The sequence below is a fragment of the Armigeres subalbatus genome, chromosome 3 (genome assembly GCF_024139115.2).
Source record: "Armigeres subalbatus isolate Guangzhou_Male chromosome 3, GZ_Asu_2, whole genome shotgun sequence".
NCBI classification, from domain to species: domain Eukaryota; kingdom Metazoa; phylum Arthropoda; class Insecta; order Diptera; family Culicidae; genus Armigeres; species Armigeres subalbatus.
In genome coordinates this window covers 357,299,809-357,316,374 of record NC_085141.1, presented here as the reverse complement: position 1 = coordinate 357,316,374, position 16,566 = coordinate 357,299,809, and the positions used below count along the sequence as shown (strand labels likewise).

The 16,566-nt window shown below is 34.9% G+C and overlaps 3 protein-coding genes across 8 annotated transcripts in view; 1 reads left to right on the top strand and 2 right to left on the bottom strand.

Annotated features, from left to right (window-relative positions):
• Positions 1–16,566, top strand: part of LOC134226178 (SLIT-ROBO Rho GTPase-activating protein 1-like) — a 267,693-nt gene that overhangs the window by 140,619 nt on the left and 110,508 nt on the right. The window lies entirely within an intron of this gene.
• Positions 4,169–5,078, bottom strand: LOC134223318 (uncharacterized). The gene is made up of 2 exons (XM_062702472.1): positions 4,610–5,078; positions 4,169–4,548 (listed from the first exon to the last, which is right to left on the bottom strand). The coding sequence occupies exons 1-2, from the start codon at positions 5,037–5,039 to the stop codon at positions 4,331–4,333; spliced, it is 648 nt and encodes a 215-aa protein (XP_062558456.1). The 5' UTR covers positions 5,040–5,078; the 3' UTR covers positions 4,169–4,330.
• On the bottom strand, positions 13,995–15,705 carry LOC134223317 (uncharacterized). Its single transcript, XM_062702471.1, has 3 exons — positions 15,518–15,705; positions 14,810–15,452; positions 13,995–14,754 (listed from the first exon to the last, which is right to left on the bottom strand). The coding sequence occupies exons 2-3, from the start codon at positions 14,931–14,933 to the stop codon at positions 14,216–14,218; spliced, it is 663 nt and encodes a 220-aa protein (XP_062558455.1). The 5' UTR covers positions 14,934–15,452; positions 15,518–15,705; the 3' UTR covers positions 13,995–14,215.

Here is a 16,566-nt window from a genome sequence, read left to right as displayed (position 1 = left end):
GGGATGATCAACGGTGCATGGATACATTGTTCAGAACTTGGCTGATCGGGTAGCTCACATGTTCTGAACTCCAGTACGTTCTAGAGGATCGAAAAGGTATCTAGTAGCTAGTAAAAGTGAGTAATTAGTCAAATCCTATTGGCTAAATGGACCTGCTGGGATGTTAAGTTCCGAATGGATAAATCTTTCATTACTTGGTTGTTCGAGTAGATCACATGTTCTGAACTCAAGGACGTTTTGAAGAACCTGAAATAGTTTTTGTTTATTCAAAACTCGATTATTTTATGTATTATGATCACATGGATATTTTTAGGACATTTTGTTTCTAGACATATTTTCATATGCACTCGAGGATATGTACTCCAGAACAATTTGGACGGCCTAGGACACCCGAAAAAAATATTGCACTGCCTTTTTAGTTCTTTCTATACTAGTTTTGGCAGGATCCAGTGAAAAAAACCCAAATTCGGACGTCAAATCTGCGTAAAAAAGTCTTCCCGAAAGGGTTTCTTCTTCTTATTGCAAGGTGTCTACTACCTGGAAAAACCTGGAAAACCTGGAATTATCAGGGAATTTCTCCTCACCTGGAAAAAACCTGGAATTATCAGGGAATTCCTGACATAATCAGGGAAATTTCAATACCCGGTGATCATGAGTGAAATTCTATTAAAAGATGAAAAAAATCCTTACAAATATTTGAATAAAATTATTATATTAAAAATGTAGTAAACATTAATGGATCGTTGTTCCGCAAAAAACGTTTTGCCATCTTCAAAATGATTCCTTGAGAATTTCCGAAGCTATTCGTGGTGAAATCTAGGAATTTTTTTGGGGAATCAATTAAACATTGCTTTGTAAGTTCTTTTGAGTATTCCCACGGAAATTCTTTAGAAATATACTAAAAAATACTAAATTAGTTAGGATTTTTCAAAGCAATTCCTGGAGGAACTTCGGAAGGAATCTCGGGATCAGTTTTTCAAGGAATATCCGGAGGAATTTTCAAAGAAATCACCTGAAGAGATTTTTGAAAAAAAAAGTGTAAGTGATTTGTGAAGAATTTTTGCTCAAGGAATTATTGAAAGAATAGTCGAAGAAATCCCAAAAGGATTTTTCAAAGGAGTTTCTAAAAGTATTCTCGTCGAATTTCAAAGAATTTGTAAAAACTCCTCCAGGTGTTTTTTAAAGTTTTCCTCAAGATACTTCTGCATGAGTTCCTAAAAAATCAAAAGGAATTTCAAAAGAATACCCGAAGCATTTTCCGAAGGTTTTTTACAGTAAAGCCATAAGTAATAGAACGCTGGTGGCGCTTTGCAACCATTAAAATTATTCTACAAACAAACTAGATGTTGGTCACGCGAACAAGAGCCACAATAGTAATCTCGGGTATACCCCGTGTCAGGTATAAGGACGTTAGGCATAAAGGATGTTAAGCATAAATGCCCAAAAAACAGCCCACGACATAAAAAAGGTAGTATTACGCCTAACATCCTTGTGCCTAACGTCATGGACCCAGCAATCTCATATTTTTGCATCAACACATTTCCTGAAGGAGTTTTTGCAAGAAGTTCTGAAGAAATTCCTGAGGAAATTCCCAAACATATTTCCGGAACAATTCCTTAAGAGGATTTCTACCTTGGAAAGGAGGTCGCGCTTCTCGCGAACTGACTCTTAAATTACTCTTTAAAAAAAATAGCTGAAATAAAATTCATAGAAATTTCCGAAAGAATTTTTAATTAAATTTCTAAAGAAGGCATTTAAAAACAAATCGTAAAGGAATCGCCAAATGCATCTCTAAAGCATTTTCCAGAACCATTCCTTGAGATGTTTTATAAAGTTTTTGCAAAGAAATATTCAAATGAAGTCCTGTAGGACGTTCTAGGGGAAATTATGAAGCAATTGTTAATGTTCCCTTTTTGAAGGAATTTCCGAAGGATTTTTGGATGGTATCTATGGAGAAATTTTCAAAGGAATCCTGGAGGAATTTCCTATGCGATTCCTGTAGGTATTTTTTATTGAATGGCTGAAGTAATTTCTGGGTGAATTTGCGAAGGAATTCCTGGAAGAATTTCTTAAATAATTTACAACATTGTTTTTGTAAGGCAACCAAATTTCGCAATATTTACTTGTTTAAATCGATTATTTCGCTGCTAAGATCTATATATGGCAAGTTTTTTTACCTGGAAATTACTGTAAAACACCTGAAAAAATCAGGGAATTTTGTTTTTGCAGATGAGTAGACACCCAGTATTGGCATTACATCTCCCACTGGGACAGAGCCGCTTCGCAGTTTAGTGTTCATTCAGCACTTCCACAGTTATTACCTGCAAGGTTTCTAAGCCAGGTTACCATTTTTGCATTCGTATATCATGAGGCTAACATGATGATACTTTTATGCCCAGGGTAGTCGACGGGAATCGAACCCAGCCACCTTCAGCATGGTCTTGCTTTGCAGCCGCGCGTCTTACCGCACGGCTAAGGAGGGCCCCCAAAGGGTTAACCAACTATAAAGAGTAACGTGCTGCTGAGAACCCAGTGTTTATTGATTTTTTCTTCCACCGGTCGCAACTCTCTAATCCATGTGCAAAGAAACGTTTTTTCCAGATACTTAAATTAATTCCTAAATATCGCTTCTGGAGCGGAACTTTATACGGAAAAGTAGTTCAAAATTTGTCCAGTACCTTGAGCAAATCTCTCAACAATATGTCACTTTTATAGATATATTTTGTTTTTTTTTCCACAAATTTTACGATGCTCCACAATATTTTTGAGATCTCGATATTTTCACTTCCTGTAGCCGATCATAATTATATTATCAACGGTATTTCGAAGTATTATATATTCCCACATGCACTAATCAGTCAGAGCAAACAGTGCTCGGGCTGAACGTTGAAATCTGTCAAGTTTCTTATAATTTTCAACAGCACAACATAGAGACTCAATGATCAAATTTGTTTCTCTAACTTTTATTCCCCAACCACAAAAGCTCGTTAGAGCTCATAAATTGATTCCGCCCTCTTCTTCAGCGGTTCGTTAATGGTTTATTAGAGCTCATAAACAATGTGATTTATTCCAATCAAGATCGACAACTCAGCGACCCGACTTTAGTGTTGCAGCCTTTGCCACTCCAACGCGCATCTTCTTCCGACCTCCGCGCTGCTGTTTAGAACATGTTCTGGGTAACCCACTGAATTACATTCAGAACGCACGGCACGGCACAGTATCAATTGGTGCTTCTAAGCGTGACAAACGTCGAGAAGGTGGACCAGTTCGTTTAGACCGGGGAGAGCCCACTCGATTTGTTCGCCACGCGTCATTACGACCTACTCCATTTGGCTTCCATAGCGAGTAGGTACATCCGCAAGCAAATAGCTGTCTCCTTTGGTGTTCGGTAGGTGGAAGTAGTTAAACTTGGAAATGACCAGCTACCGATTGATTTGGATAATACTTGCGTTGGTGATGATCATTAGTTCGCTGGAAGGGATGAAAACCAATGGTAAGGTTTGACGAGATGATGTTCAAAATTTTTTGACATTATTTAAATTTTGTTTCGACAGATTCCAAAGTCGACAATAAAGGTCCACCCGTGGATTGCGATGAGATGACCCGCTATTATATGGAACTGGCAAAGCATTTCAAAGGGAAATGTGGCGAAAAGTGTCCGGAGAAAATTCAGAAAGCTATAAAGTGGTTCCGACGAGGGCACTCGCAGTTGGCAAGTGAATGCTATTCTGATGATTATGTTAACTGATATAAAGAATTTTGATAGGAGGACTGGACAGTCAAGTTTGAGAAGATGTACATTGGGTAAAATGCAGCCTCTCTTAACAGACTAGTTTTATTTTAATGTTTTGGATAAACAGAAGGAAAACTTATAATAAATTGGTAATTGCAAAAAATTTTTATGAATGTTATCAATGATATTTTCCACATTTTCCATATATCTCCTAAACCAAAAATAAATCTCAGTCAGAAATATACTGTTGTTTTGATTTATATGTTTTTGATATAAAAATGACAGTTATAATAACAGTCGAAAGAAATCTGAGTTTATTCACATTATTTTCCTAAATATAATAAACGAATCGATTTCATTGAACCCTCAAGAGGTTAAATCATTTTAAAGAATACTAATTTCTTTTTTCTTCTATATTTTTCAGGTACGTATTTTATTCAAACTCAATAACTACGAAGACTCAGGACAGGTATTCAAAAGTTTCATCTAAAACTTTCTCTTAATCAGTGTAATTGCCATTTTATGTTAGCATTCCATTTATTCGTGTAAGCCATGTATTATTTACATAAATTCCAAAATGCGTTACTCGCAAGCATACTACCGATCCAAATATTCATACGCATCGTAGTAGCAGCTCTTGCCCATCTGCTTGTAGGCCCGACTAAACCAGCTGACGGCCGTCTTCAGCTTATCCGGGCAGTTCTTACCCTTGGCGTCGCACTGTCCGCCGAAGTACTTCTGCAGTTGTTTCATATAGACGGTCATCTCGTCGCAATCGATGGCCGCACCGTCTGGCATGTCCGGCGGGTATTTAGCTGCGGAAATTGAGTTGAGTTGATCAGACCTGTAATGTGTTACCTTGTTCAAAAGTCTTACCTTGTGGCTCCAGGAAGCACTTGCTATTAATTTGCAGAAGGTCCACTATGAGCTTGTTCAGCAGTGACACGAAATCGGTACACGCGGTCAGGGCGGCGTTGCGATCCTTTTCAAGGGCCGAGGTCAGCTTCGCCAGTTTGGATAAAATTCTGATGGGGGCCTCTTCGTCGGATGACGTTTCGTTGTTGGCGCCGTCGGAATGCAAATCGAAGTGGTGGAACTGGTTGAAGGTTTTGGCAATATCGGTCGACACTTCCTCGGGGCAACCGTAGACGTAGCAGATGATGAGCGTTCGCATCAGGTTGGCTTTGATGGAAGGGATCGTGCCCGGAATGCAGCTTTGCTCCGGGTCGTTTTCGCCCGCGGATGAGCGAAGAAATATTGCTACCAGTAGCAGGGCTGCTATTTGAAGGCGGAGCAGGTGATTCATGTTGGCAATTCGGATTCGTACTGAGGCTAGAACCAGGTTGAAAATGTTGGTTTATATGGAGGGTGTGATCGTTAATCTAATTAGTTTAATGATCAGGTGTACGAATCAGGTGTTATAAATATTAAAACTTCTTGAAGGTGTTACATTATTTACTTGCAATTACGTCTTTGTGTAATCCAGTTGACTTCACTTAACCGGATACCTATTGAATATTCGTAATAGGTATTTAAAAATGTTGAATAAAGAACTGATCTACGAAATTGAGTAAAATGATTTTTTGTTTTTATTTTTTTCTATTTGGTAGGCACTCTGTGTTTCTTAACCGTTATACGGTGAAAAATTAACACGCTCAATTGAACTGTTCTATCTATTGAATGTCCAACTTTTCAATCACTATGATTGGAAGTGATATTCCTTTGATTGTGGAGAGTGGAGTGCTGTCACACCAGTGCGTTTAATGCAGACAATTTCTTAACATCAACATTGTTGATCAGAATGCTCCTCAATGATGTTTCCACTAAATTAGGAAGTGTTATGCTATTGTATTGAATTCACAGGTGCAAGGCTATTGATTTGAATGGAGAGTAATATTGGTGTAGTTCTGAAAATAGATGACAGTTCTTTTCATCTGTTCTGCTTTATTCAAGAGGTATTTCGAAGTGTGAGATGGAGTCAAGGTAAGACGCAGGACTTTCAAGCGATGGCATGTTATTCAAATCTGGACTGAGGAGATGATTCTTTTGTTTATCTTGTGGTTTTTATAATCAAAATATTATACACGTCCATATCGTGAATCCAATTGCTTGTTGCATTGTTTGGTTGCCATTTATCTAGGTACGATGGAGGAATCCCTACTAGAAGAACGATTTGTCCGCTTATTAGGTGAACGTGTAGCCTTTACGCTACGGGATCCCCAAAGATATGATTACTGAGAAACAAATTGGAATATTAGCGAAATTATTGATTTATTCTGGTTCTTTAGAATCATACCAAACTAGACGTATTTACACAATCATTGATTTACCGAATTCATGAGATAACAAATTAACAAAATGTTTCGAATAATAAATCAATTAATGTTTTAATTGACGGATAGAATAAAATTAACGAATTCTTTAATAAATGAATTTAAAAACTAACAACAAATGAGTGAAATTTAACCATACCTTGATATTTAGAACGGAAATTATGCTCATCCTTTACAAATTTTGATTATCCGATTCGAGCTACAGCATGAATAGCTACTGTTCTATCTGGAAGGCACATGAATGAGAATGATTGAAATACAAGAATTCGTTAAAAAAAAGCTCATTCAACGCATTGACGATTTTTTGAGGTTTTAAATTCAGTTGATATTTTGTTTTTATATTTGAATATATTTTATTAGACCTTTAATTTTTATTATATTTTAACTTAATTATAGTTAAATTCTTGATTAAAAACAAAATTTAAAAAAAGGTTAAATATTTTTGAATAAAGAAATTAGACAATTAAAAATTGTATGATTTAAAATCTCAAATTTTATAAATTTTTGAATCTTTAATCGTTAAATTTTGAAATACTGCATTTTTATTTTTCAATTTTTTTAAAAATGTTCAAAACTTGTAACTTCAAATCTCAAGTTTTTAAATTTTGCAACCTTAAAATTTTATAACCTTAAAAATTTTCAAATTTATTTTTTGTATTTTTATTGTTGGTATTTTTCGAATTTCAAGTTTTCTTTTCATTTTTAATATAGGGGAAAAAACGGCTTTGGCAGGGTTTGTTCTATTATTGGCAGGGGGGTTTTTGTTGACCAAATTTTATGAAATTTAGACACAATATTCTTTGATATGCAAAGAATGTTTAGGCCTGATTTGAGCATAATCAGTCATAAAAATCCCCCTGACAATAATAGAACAAAACCTGCCAAAGCCGTCATTCCCCCTAGTTGAAAATATCAATTTTCTATTTTTTTCAAACTGCATTTTTTAAAAAATCAAGTTTTTAATAAATTGTTTTTTGTATGTATTTAAAATTTTTTGGATTATTTTATTTGAAAAAGATTTCTAATCTATTAAGATTCAAATTTTTCAGTTTTCAATATGACAAATTTTATTAAAATTATAAATTAAAAGTTGAAATTTTTTTTGAAATGTGAAAGTTTTTTTATTTAGAAATTTGATAACTCACAAAAAAAAAACCAAAATTTAGATGTTTGAAAACAGAAAAATTTAAATATTTAAATTAAAAAACACAACAATTTTAAACAAATACTAATAATTGATTTAAGAATTAAAAAGTTTTAAAATTAAAAAAAAAAAGTTTTTGACGATTTAAATTTGAAAAATTTAAAAACATAAATCGGGACTGCTTTGCGATTTGGGCGTAACTTATTTTGTAAACAAACATTGCTTCATGGATTCCGGAGAATGCAACCGTTTTCATCTCAAACTAATTCCCTTATCCGGTAGAGGAAAGCCTAATCTATCGGATCCATACCGTGGTTTCCTCATAAAATGCTTGTTTTAGCAGGAATTCCCCTTCCAATGTTTGTTTACAAAATAAGTTACGCCCAAATCGCAAATTGGTCCCGAAATGCTTAAAAAAATCAAATGATAAGAAATATTAAAATAAATTCAAAAGTTAAGAAAATTTAAGGTTTTAAAATTAAAAAAATAGAGAGTTGAGAATAACAAAAAATAAATTTTATTTTTCAAAAAAATTAAATTTAAAGACTCCAAATGTGAAGACTTAAATTACAAAATTGAATAACTTAGAAACCTCAGAAATTTTAAAATTAAAAACCTTCAAAAATCCAAAAGTTCAAAGACTTGGAAACTTAAGATAGATTTAAGAATTTAGAAAATCAATTTTAAAATAAAATTTTAAATACAGTCAAACCTTTATGAGTCGATGCTTTATGGCTCGATATCGATATTATGCCACATAAAAAATATTTTTTGGGTTACTGTGATAGTCCCATCAAACAGCTTACCTGTGATTTTCTATTCCACATCTCGATATTTCCATAAGTCAACGGTCCCTTTAATATCGACTTATAGAGGATTGACTGTACCAGGAATTCAAATATTTTGAGGTCTAAAATTTCAAAAACCCAAAGATTTAAAATTTAAAGAAATTATTTTTTTTTTAAATTTGTTACATTTGAAGTTTTAAAATTTTGAAAATCAAATATTTCAGAAATTTATAAAAAAAAGGGAAAAAATTAAAATATAAAAATTGAAAATATTTTAAATTTAGATACCGCCGTCTGGTCACTGTTTCAACTGCTTAGAATGCTAGAAGAATAGATTAAATGTATTTGAGGGAAAGAAAACTAAAATATAAAAGATCTTTTGAACGATTTTGTTATCCGACATCCATACCGTCGGTGAGAGCGATGACCCATTCTCACCCCCTAGACCCATTGTCACCCCCGATGACGGTAATAAAAACTTCAAAAAGTCTAAAATTAGGAAACAAAAAAAAATCAAAACTTAAAAAATAAGGATTTGAAGTTCAAAAATTCAGGAATGAAAGAATTTTCAAATATATTAGTTAAAAAATGCATAAAACTGATAAAAATGTTAGATTTATAAATATGAGATGTTTTGAGATAAAACTCAATGATTCAAACATTTAAAGATTATGAATTTAGAAACATAAACACTCAAAACTTGGGTAGTTTTAAATAAATTAAAAAAAATTAATTCGGCCATTCGGTTTTGGCAACATTTTTTTTAAATTGCTCATAAACCACGCAAATCTTATAATCCGCATAAGGTTAGAGCCCAGAGCCGACAATACGCGGAAAGATGCATTTTACGTCAAAACTATATTTTTTAGAAAAAAATGTTGTTCTACAATTTTTTTACAAATAGTAAGGCCACAGACAAACAGACGTAACAGCTTGAACATTTTTCTAAGAAATCCATCGCTCAACTCCTTTACCACCATCTTGCGAGCATGTTACACGAAGCACTATTTCGTATGACATTGTCACCAGAAGGCGCTGATGTGAAATGTCAAACGTCAAACTCGAAGGATGTTTGTGAAACGCGCAATCAATCAAATTCAAATTGATTGTTGGAGCCATGGTCAATAGTAATTTCTCTAGTGCTACGTCTGTTTGTCTATGGTAAGGCCATCATCATGGAGCTTAGCTTAGCTTAGCTTAGCTTGATTGACTGTACCCATCGTAGTTGCTAGTCGTGATTGGCCGAGAAACAACGAATAATGCACAGCTCACCAATTAAATAGTTTTCTCGTGAGTAGAAAGCTATTCTCACTATACATGCTTTGGAGTTTCTTTAATTCAAGACCAATAACGATGCCGGCTACGTCCTCACAGTAAATTAGGATAAGGTGGGGAAAATTAGTTCGACACTTATTGCTACAAGAGACCGAGGAATCCTCTGCATCTCCATGAGCGCACTAGTAAGGAATAGTATGTTAGTTGGGAAGGAAATATATTGAAAATCGCCTTGGTAAGCGACTTATTAAAAAAGCAACGCGTGTCCTACGTATTTTCCCGAAGACTGATTCGATATCTTAACTACTTCGCGACGACTAAAACACGCACTGCACAACGCTTGCTCGATATCTACTCCGAAAAAACACGCACTGAACAACTTTATTACCGGCAAAATATCAAATGCCTTTGACTTGAAAACTTAAAAGATAGATTTAAGAAATTAAAAAATCAATTCAAAGATAAAATTTTCAATACCAGGAATTCAAATATGTTGAGGTCTAAAATTTCAGAAATTCGGAGATTTAAAAGTTCAAGAAATTTAAAAATTTAGGACTAGAAATTTCAAAATTTTGACCAACAAAAATTTCAGTAATTCAAAGATTTAGAAATTAAGTAATTTTAATAGAAAAGGTAATATTTTCAAATTTGAAAAAAAAATATAAAAATGGAAAATATTCAAAATTCAGATAATAAAACAAAAAAATAAAACCAAAAAAAAAAAGATTTGAAATTTAAAAATACAGGAATAAAAGAATTTTTAAATATAACAGTTAAAAATGCATAAAACTGATAAAAATGTTAGATTTTTAAATTTAAGATGATTCGTGATATTATTCTCAATGATTCAAAAATTTAGAGATTGAACATTTAAAAATATAAACAGTTAAAAATTAATTCGGTTTAAAAGAATTTAAATTCAAAAATTAGTAAATAAAAATTTTAAAAATTTTGAAGTATGAATTCAAAGATCCCATCCAATTCAAGAATTAAAAAAATAATATTCCAGAATAAATAAATATGAATTTGAATACAGACCCTTATTCGATTTCGGCAACATTCGATTCCGACAACAAAACATTTGATTTGGGCAACAATTTTATTTTTAATTGCTCTTAAACCACGCAAATCTTATAATCCGCATAAGGTCAGAGCCCAGAGCCGACATGAAAATCGTGAAGAAAATGGTGTAAAAGTTGTTTTCAGAAAAAAAAACCCAGATAAATCCACCTAGCGGTGATCGTGCCTTTCTCGTGCAGAAAAAAGTTTTTTTAGCGTGTTTTGCGCATAGAAAATAGTATTTTGGTAATAACTTCTGATCCCATAGTCCAATCTGGCAAATTTTCAATAGCAAACAATGGGACAGGATTTCCCATCGAATGGGACTTGTTGCGAGTAATTCGGCCAATTTTGTTATTTTCATGAGTTTTTAATCTTGAACTTATGTGTGTGTGTCGTCCTCTATCCTATCCCTATCCCTCAGCTGAGGGTGTTGTTCAAGTAGTACTACGAATAATTTGATCATATCTCATGCTCCGTATTAGTGCCCTTTTCGTTATAAAGACTAGTGCTGTTAAAAGGAATCAATGCTGCAGCAAGAAGGGTGTCTTCAGGGAGTGTGGGGATTTGGACAAGGACGCCCTTATTCGTACTGACTACTCGAAGCAAACGGTCGAGAAGAGCAACCGCTGCCAACTAAAGCGTGAACCAGATACCTGGGTCTCCCACAATATCCGCGGCAATAGTAGCAAACGATGATCTGTACTTATTTAGTTTGCAATATATGAGGTAACAAAAATATGATACAAATGAGGTATCAAAAAAAAATAAATACAAATAACTCTCTAATTCCGAGAATCTGCTTTAGACTGATGTTTTAGTTATCAAATAATTATAATTCTTAATTCATTTTATTGTCATTGAATCAACCAATGTGTATTTCAAAGTAACTTGAAGCCTAATTAAAAATCATACCAATTTTTATGAAATGTTTATTTCGTGAGTTAGTTTTTTTTTAAATTTTAGTATTTACATTCGTATTACTTTGATGAGTGAAATAATTGTGGTGAGTATTCTTCCACAATTAATCGGATATCATAAAGAGCTAAAAAGATTCATAATACTCTTGGATTGATGGAAATTATGTCCAATTATGAAAAACTATTGCAACAAAATTTTAAAAATTCAAAATCTGAATTTGACAAAAAGAAGCAAAAAATGGTTTTGATAGAATACGTACTTTTGGGTTAAAAAAAAGGAAACAATTGGAACTTTCTCACCAGATTCAAGTGTCCGTTTTATTTTTCTAATCAACCAGCTGCACAATTCAGAAGGATACGCCTACAATGACGACCACAGAAACGATTTTTCCGGCGATTTCTAGTAGATGGTAGTATAAGTAAAGGAGGGCGTTTCAAGGGTTTGTCCTTTTTGTCATTTATTGGAATATGGATCATATTGTTCGGCGGTGTGAAATCAGCATGTTAGCTTAAACATTGTTTCTCCTTCCGGACGTAAAATACTATTCTTATTTAGGGGATATGACGGCTTTGACAGGTTTTGTTCTATTATTGGCAGGGTTTTTTTTATTAATAATTGTGCTGAAATTTGGCCTAAACATTCTTTGCATATCAAAGAATGTTGTGGCCAAATTTCATAACATTTGGTCAACAAAAACTCCCTGACAATAATAGAACAAAACCTGCCAAAGCCGTCATTTCCCCTATCACTTAGGACGAAAAGCAGACGAGGAAAAAACCGTGACAGGAAAATCTTGTGTCAACCATTCGCGGCGAAGCCTACTCGATTTTTTCAGTTTTTAATCTAGACCTTATGATATTTTAAATGTTTATTTTTTTAATCTTTCAAATAAAATTTTAAATTTCATGATCTTTTAAGTTTGAATTTTTTTTTATTTTCTTTATTTTTTATTTTTTAAATTTTTAAACTTTAGGATCGTGAGATTCTCCATTTTTTGAATTTTGGAATTTTTAAGTTCTTGAATATTTGAATCTTTGAATTCCATTGAATATTTGAATCTTTGCAATTCCCATTTTTGAATCATCAAAAATTTTATGAAATTTTATTTTTTTAATAAAATAACTGAATTTAATTTTGTTAGATTTATGGGCTTTGTGGCCTTATGGCTACCGGTTCTGCCTCATACGCAGGAGGTCGTGAGTTCAAGCTCAGGCCCATTACATCTCTTTTAATTTGTATCGTTCTGTATATTTATCATGTTCTAGCAATCGCTAGAACTAGAAATAGATTTTACTCTGCATTCATTTTTTATCTTTATATCGAAATGTGCGAAAAAGCTCGTGTCGGCATCCTGAGCATACCATCCTTTCATTACTATCACATTGGCAACCAGTTACCCTAGACCAGGCTTGTAAAATGTCATCTGCATGTCATTTGACTAATTTGTTAATAACTTTCTTCAGAAGTAAAATTCACATCATAATTTCAGCTGTAGTCATAACGGTTGAGTAGGACTATATTTTTGTTCAAGGGTACATTGCTCTAAATATAACACCTAAGGCTAGAGACTGAAAACTCTCCAAAATGTCACATGTCATTTGACATAATGTCATTTGAATGACATTTTGCCTCCCACGCCCCAGATTACATATTTACAGCAATGTCTTGTTAGACAAAGTTGTAGGCATATTTAAGCGCTATAAGTTAGTCATACATCAATAATCAATAGCTAACTTCTGAAAAAAGTTCTAGAAAAATTATACAAACGAATGCAAATGACATTTTACAACACTGCCCTAGACGAACCTCACAGATAGAAAAATCCACTGAAATTTATACTAAGCATCATGCACATAAATGGAACACCATTATTAGCGTAATTCCACGCATGATATAGCCTAAATCTGTACAATATTTGACGTGAATTGTCAATATTGCTTGCAAGTTGTAAGCAAACTTGTTAGGAAGAGGACCATTTCCGCTTTGTATAGTGTAAATATCCGCATCTCAAGTTTTACGTGCTGTTTACTTTTCATTATTTTTTTCTGTGCTGTGCCATAGAACTTTACCCTAGATTCATATAAAATTCCACATGAGCTCGTGGCGAGTACAGTGTTGTTCTCGGGTTGTAGTGGGCGAGTGATTGCATCGTCAATTCCTTCCCATCCCCGTAAGGACGTGTCCAGTGCCGTTGTTGACCATTTAAAATACTTAGAGCTAACGAATGGTGAATATTGAGGTTGAAAAGCAAATCCCATGTTTCCATTCATTGGTTCCCTGTGTTTTGGTCAATCACGGAGTAGCAACTACGAAATGTACGCAGAGATGCATTCTGAACACGAGAACGCGTGTTCGTGTTCAAAACGTTCTGAACACAGCACACTGTTCAAGAGCACTGACCTCACGTAGCAACTTGTATCCTAGAAAATCAGATTCAAGAGACTGCATGCTACACATTTTTCGTCTATAGGACTCTCAAAAAAAGGGCTTAAAGAAATCTTTACGAATCATTTATGCAGTCTTGCTGGAATTGATTTCGATGTAGGCATGTTGTTCAATATTTAAGATTATTCATTTTTGGTTAACCAGAATTTACAATGTACTCGAATAAATTATCTGCAACCTGGAAATCAAATCTAGTGGACCAAACGATATCAGCAATTTTTGCCGAAGTATAATTTAAAATCAACTCATCTTTGCAACAGAGGTCATATAATAATTATATTTTACTCTTCTTTTGTTACTATACCGCCTGATTCCTTTGTCTTTCATTTGAGGCCTGGAAAACAATATGGCTACATGGCTCATTTAAATAAAACTCAAAGTAATTTATCCACTACCTGTCGATACAGACTAAATATCCTTGAATTTAATTAATTAAAAATTATCTCATTCTCATTTATTGGTTTCCTCTCAAAAAGTTTTGCTTTTTATTGACATATTGAAATATACCAAAACTTCTCTATAAAGTCAAATTGCATCGGGATTTCACCATATTCGCAGCTGCGATAAACCAGCCCACCGCATATCGAATCTTGCTCGGACACTCCGTCCCCATGTTCGAGCACTTGCGATCGTACCACCGATTCATTCCCAGCAGATAGCCAACCGTTTCTTCGCAGCTCACGGTCCCAACATCTATCGAGCTGGCTCCTTTGTTCGCTTTCGGTAGCAATGAGTTCGGCAGCAATGGCCCATGGGAGTAGCAGTAGCGAGGTTGACTACCCGCAGCACTGGAAGGTTCTGACATACCATCAGAAGCGGCTGGCAGGTTGTGTAGCATTGGTCGATGGGCCATGGGGTCTGTACTGTCGAACGATCCCGAAGACATTTGGTGTAATGTGGGTTGAGAGCCTATTGAGTTCACGTAGTCAAACGAATTCGGAGACGTTTTGTGCAGCGTTGGTTGGAAGTCCGTCGGGTCTGACGGAGGTGCCAATTTTTTAGCTGCCTCGACGTCAGCCGGATCTGGCGGCGGAAGGGGCATTTTTCCGAGAAGAGCTTTTGAAGACGATTGTTAATGCATTGCAGTTACGAAAACAGATTATCTACTTACATTTACCCTGATCCCCAGCTTTGGTGAATTTAGTCTGGAGAACAACTAAGGAGATCAACACTAATTTTGCCTTGAAACCCATGATTACGTTGTTTCGGAACTTGCTAAACTGTAGTCTGGACATTTCTAAGACTTATGCCTTTTATTGAAATCAGTTAAACCAAATGAACTTCTGCTTATTACTGCTAATAATCATAATTATTAGTTACTGCTTCCATTTATAGCAAACACGTGCCAACATAAAATTACGTCTTACCTAATCCAACCAATAGTGAACACTAAATGCTTATCTTCGGGCGACATTTCTTCGGCTTATTGGAAAGTGGCAACTTAACTTCCGATTTTATCATGTTCGGGTTTTGCTGTGCTGTTTGCTTGGATATCGCCGCTTTTTGATACTGATCCAGCTTCTGGCACATTGTGGTAATCATGATACCAACTTTGTCGAACCATTTCATCGGGTAGATGTCCTTACCGCCGCAATCATTGCCCTTTCGTTCACAGCGGCGACCGTAGTAACGACTCAGAGCCTGCAGATAGGCAATCACCTCACCGCACTCGATATCTTCGATGGGTTGTTTGCGCTCCAGTGCTTTCCAGTCAATTTCTGGTTGTTTGGGACTGCAAAGCAACGACATTTCCTCTGCAAGGATATGTGATTTAAGAGAAGATGTGTCTATAGTGTAAATAAAATTGAGAGATCAATACTTTTAACCCGCACTCGCTCCGCAACGCTGAGGTGCAGCACCAATAATATGAACAACGTTTGCCTAAGTAGCAGCATGGTGCTGCCGTTTCCGTTGTGTGTCGAGCAAGTTGGAAGTAGAACTGAAATAGAACTAAGCCAGTTCGTCGAATTGGAGATCTGTTTTGTTCTTGATAAGGTATCCGAGGATAATGTACAGCGTGAATTGGATTAGTCACGAAAAGCTGCGCTGAGGACTATTGTTCTCGAGTTTAAAATATACTCGTTCAACATCTTGACTTTTCGTATTCTCTTACTTGATTTGACCCTTTATAAGTAGACAATAATTGTTATTGAATTGCCTGATTTCAAATGCAGTTGCAAATACACATAAATTATCTTATAATTTTTTTTATACTTATTGAGCCCTATTAGCCACTTAATTATATCAGACTTCCACTCCCCTCCCTTGTTGGGTCGTTAAATGCCTCCAAATATGTCATTTTCTCACGTATTAGACAAATTCTTCCGGTAATGTTATTATTTTTTCCCAAACAAATTCGAAGCACGCGCCAATGACTTCCAACAAGGCGTACCATACTTGACTTGTCACGCATGAAGAAAGCATCAAACATCAGTCCAAGTACCTATCATTCGAATCGGCGGTAATTTAAATGATAATCAGACTCGTCACCACCATCGAAGCATTAAATCATTGCGTTGCGTGCGGTTCAGGAAAAAGCGGATACGAAAACCAACATGCACTGACCAAGCGGCAAAACGTGCCATCGAACTGCGTCCACATTTGAACATTCATCATTATTTTTGCAGTGCGTGCGCAACTTCCTGGACAAATTCAAAAATTAAGAACTGACGTCTCGAATCAACAAACAGTCGACCGCATATTCGCCGCTTGTTTTTGATCGCCGAGATCTGAATTAATCTTCAATCGATGGTTCAGCCAACGACTGCTGATTGTGTGGAAAGAATTATGAATTTTGATAATGACTACTAGCGCAGTAAAAATTTCAAAAATGTGGCAGATTGTGGCAGGTTGCGACAAGTTTTTTTT

Excerpts from the sequence above, each read along its gene's own strand:
- LOC134223318 (XM_062702472.1), bottom strand. The coding sequence starts at position 5,039 with ATGAATCACCTGCTCCGCCTTCAAATAGCAGCCCTGCTACTGGTAGCA. Across the intron at positions 4,549-4,609 it reads GTGCTTCCTGGAGCCACAAG|CTAAATACCCGCCGGACATG; the intron begins GTAAGACTTTTG and ends CAATTTCCGCAG.
- LOC134223317 (XM_062702471.1), bottom strand. The coding sequence starts at position 14,933 with ATGTCCAGACTACAGTTTAGCAAGTTCCGAAACAACGTAATCATGGGT. Across the intron at positions 14,755-14,809 it reads AGCTGGGGATCAGGGTAAAT|CTCTTCTCGGAAAAATGCCC; the intron begins GTAAGTAGATAA and ends CGTCTTCAAAAG.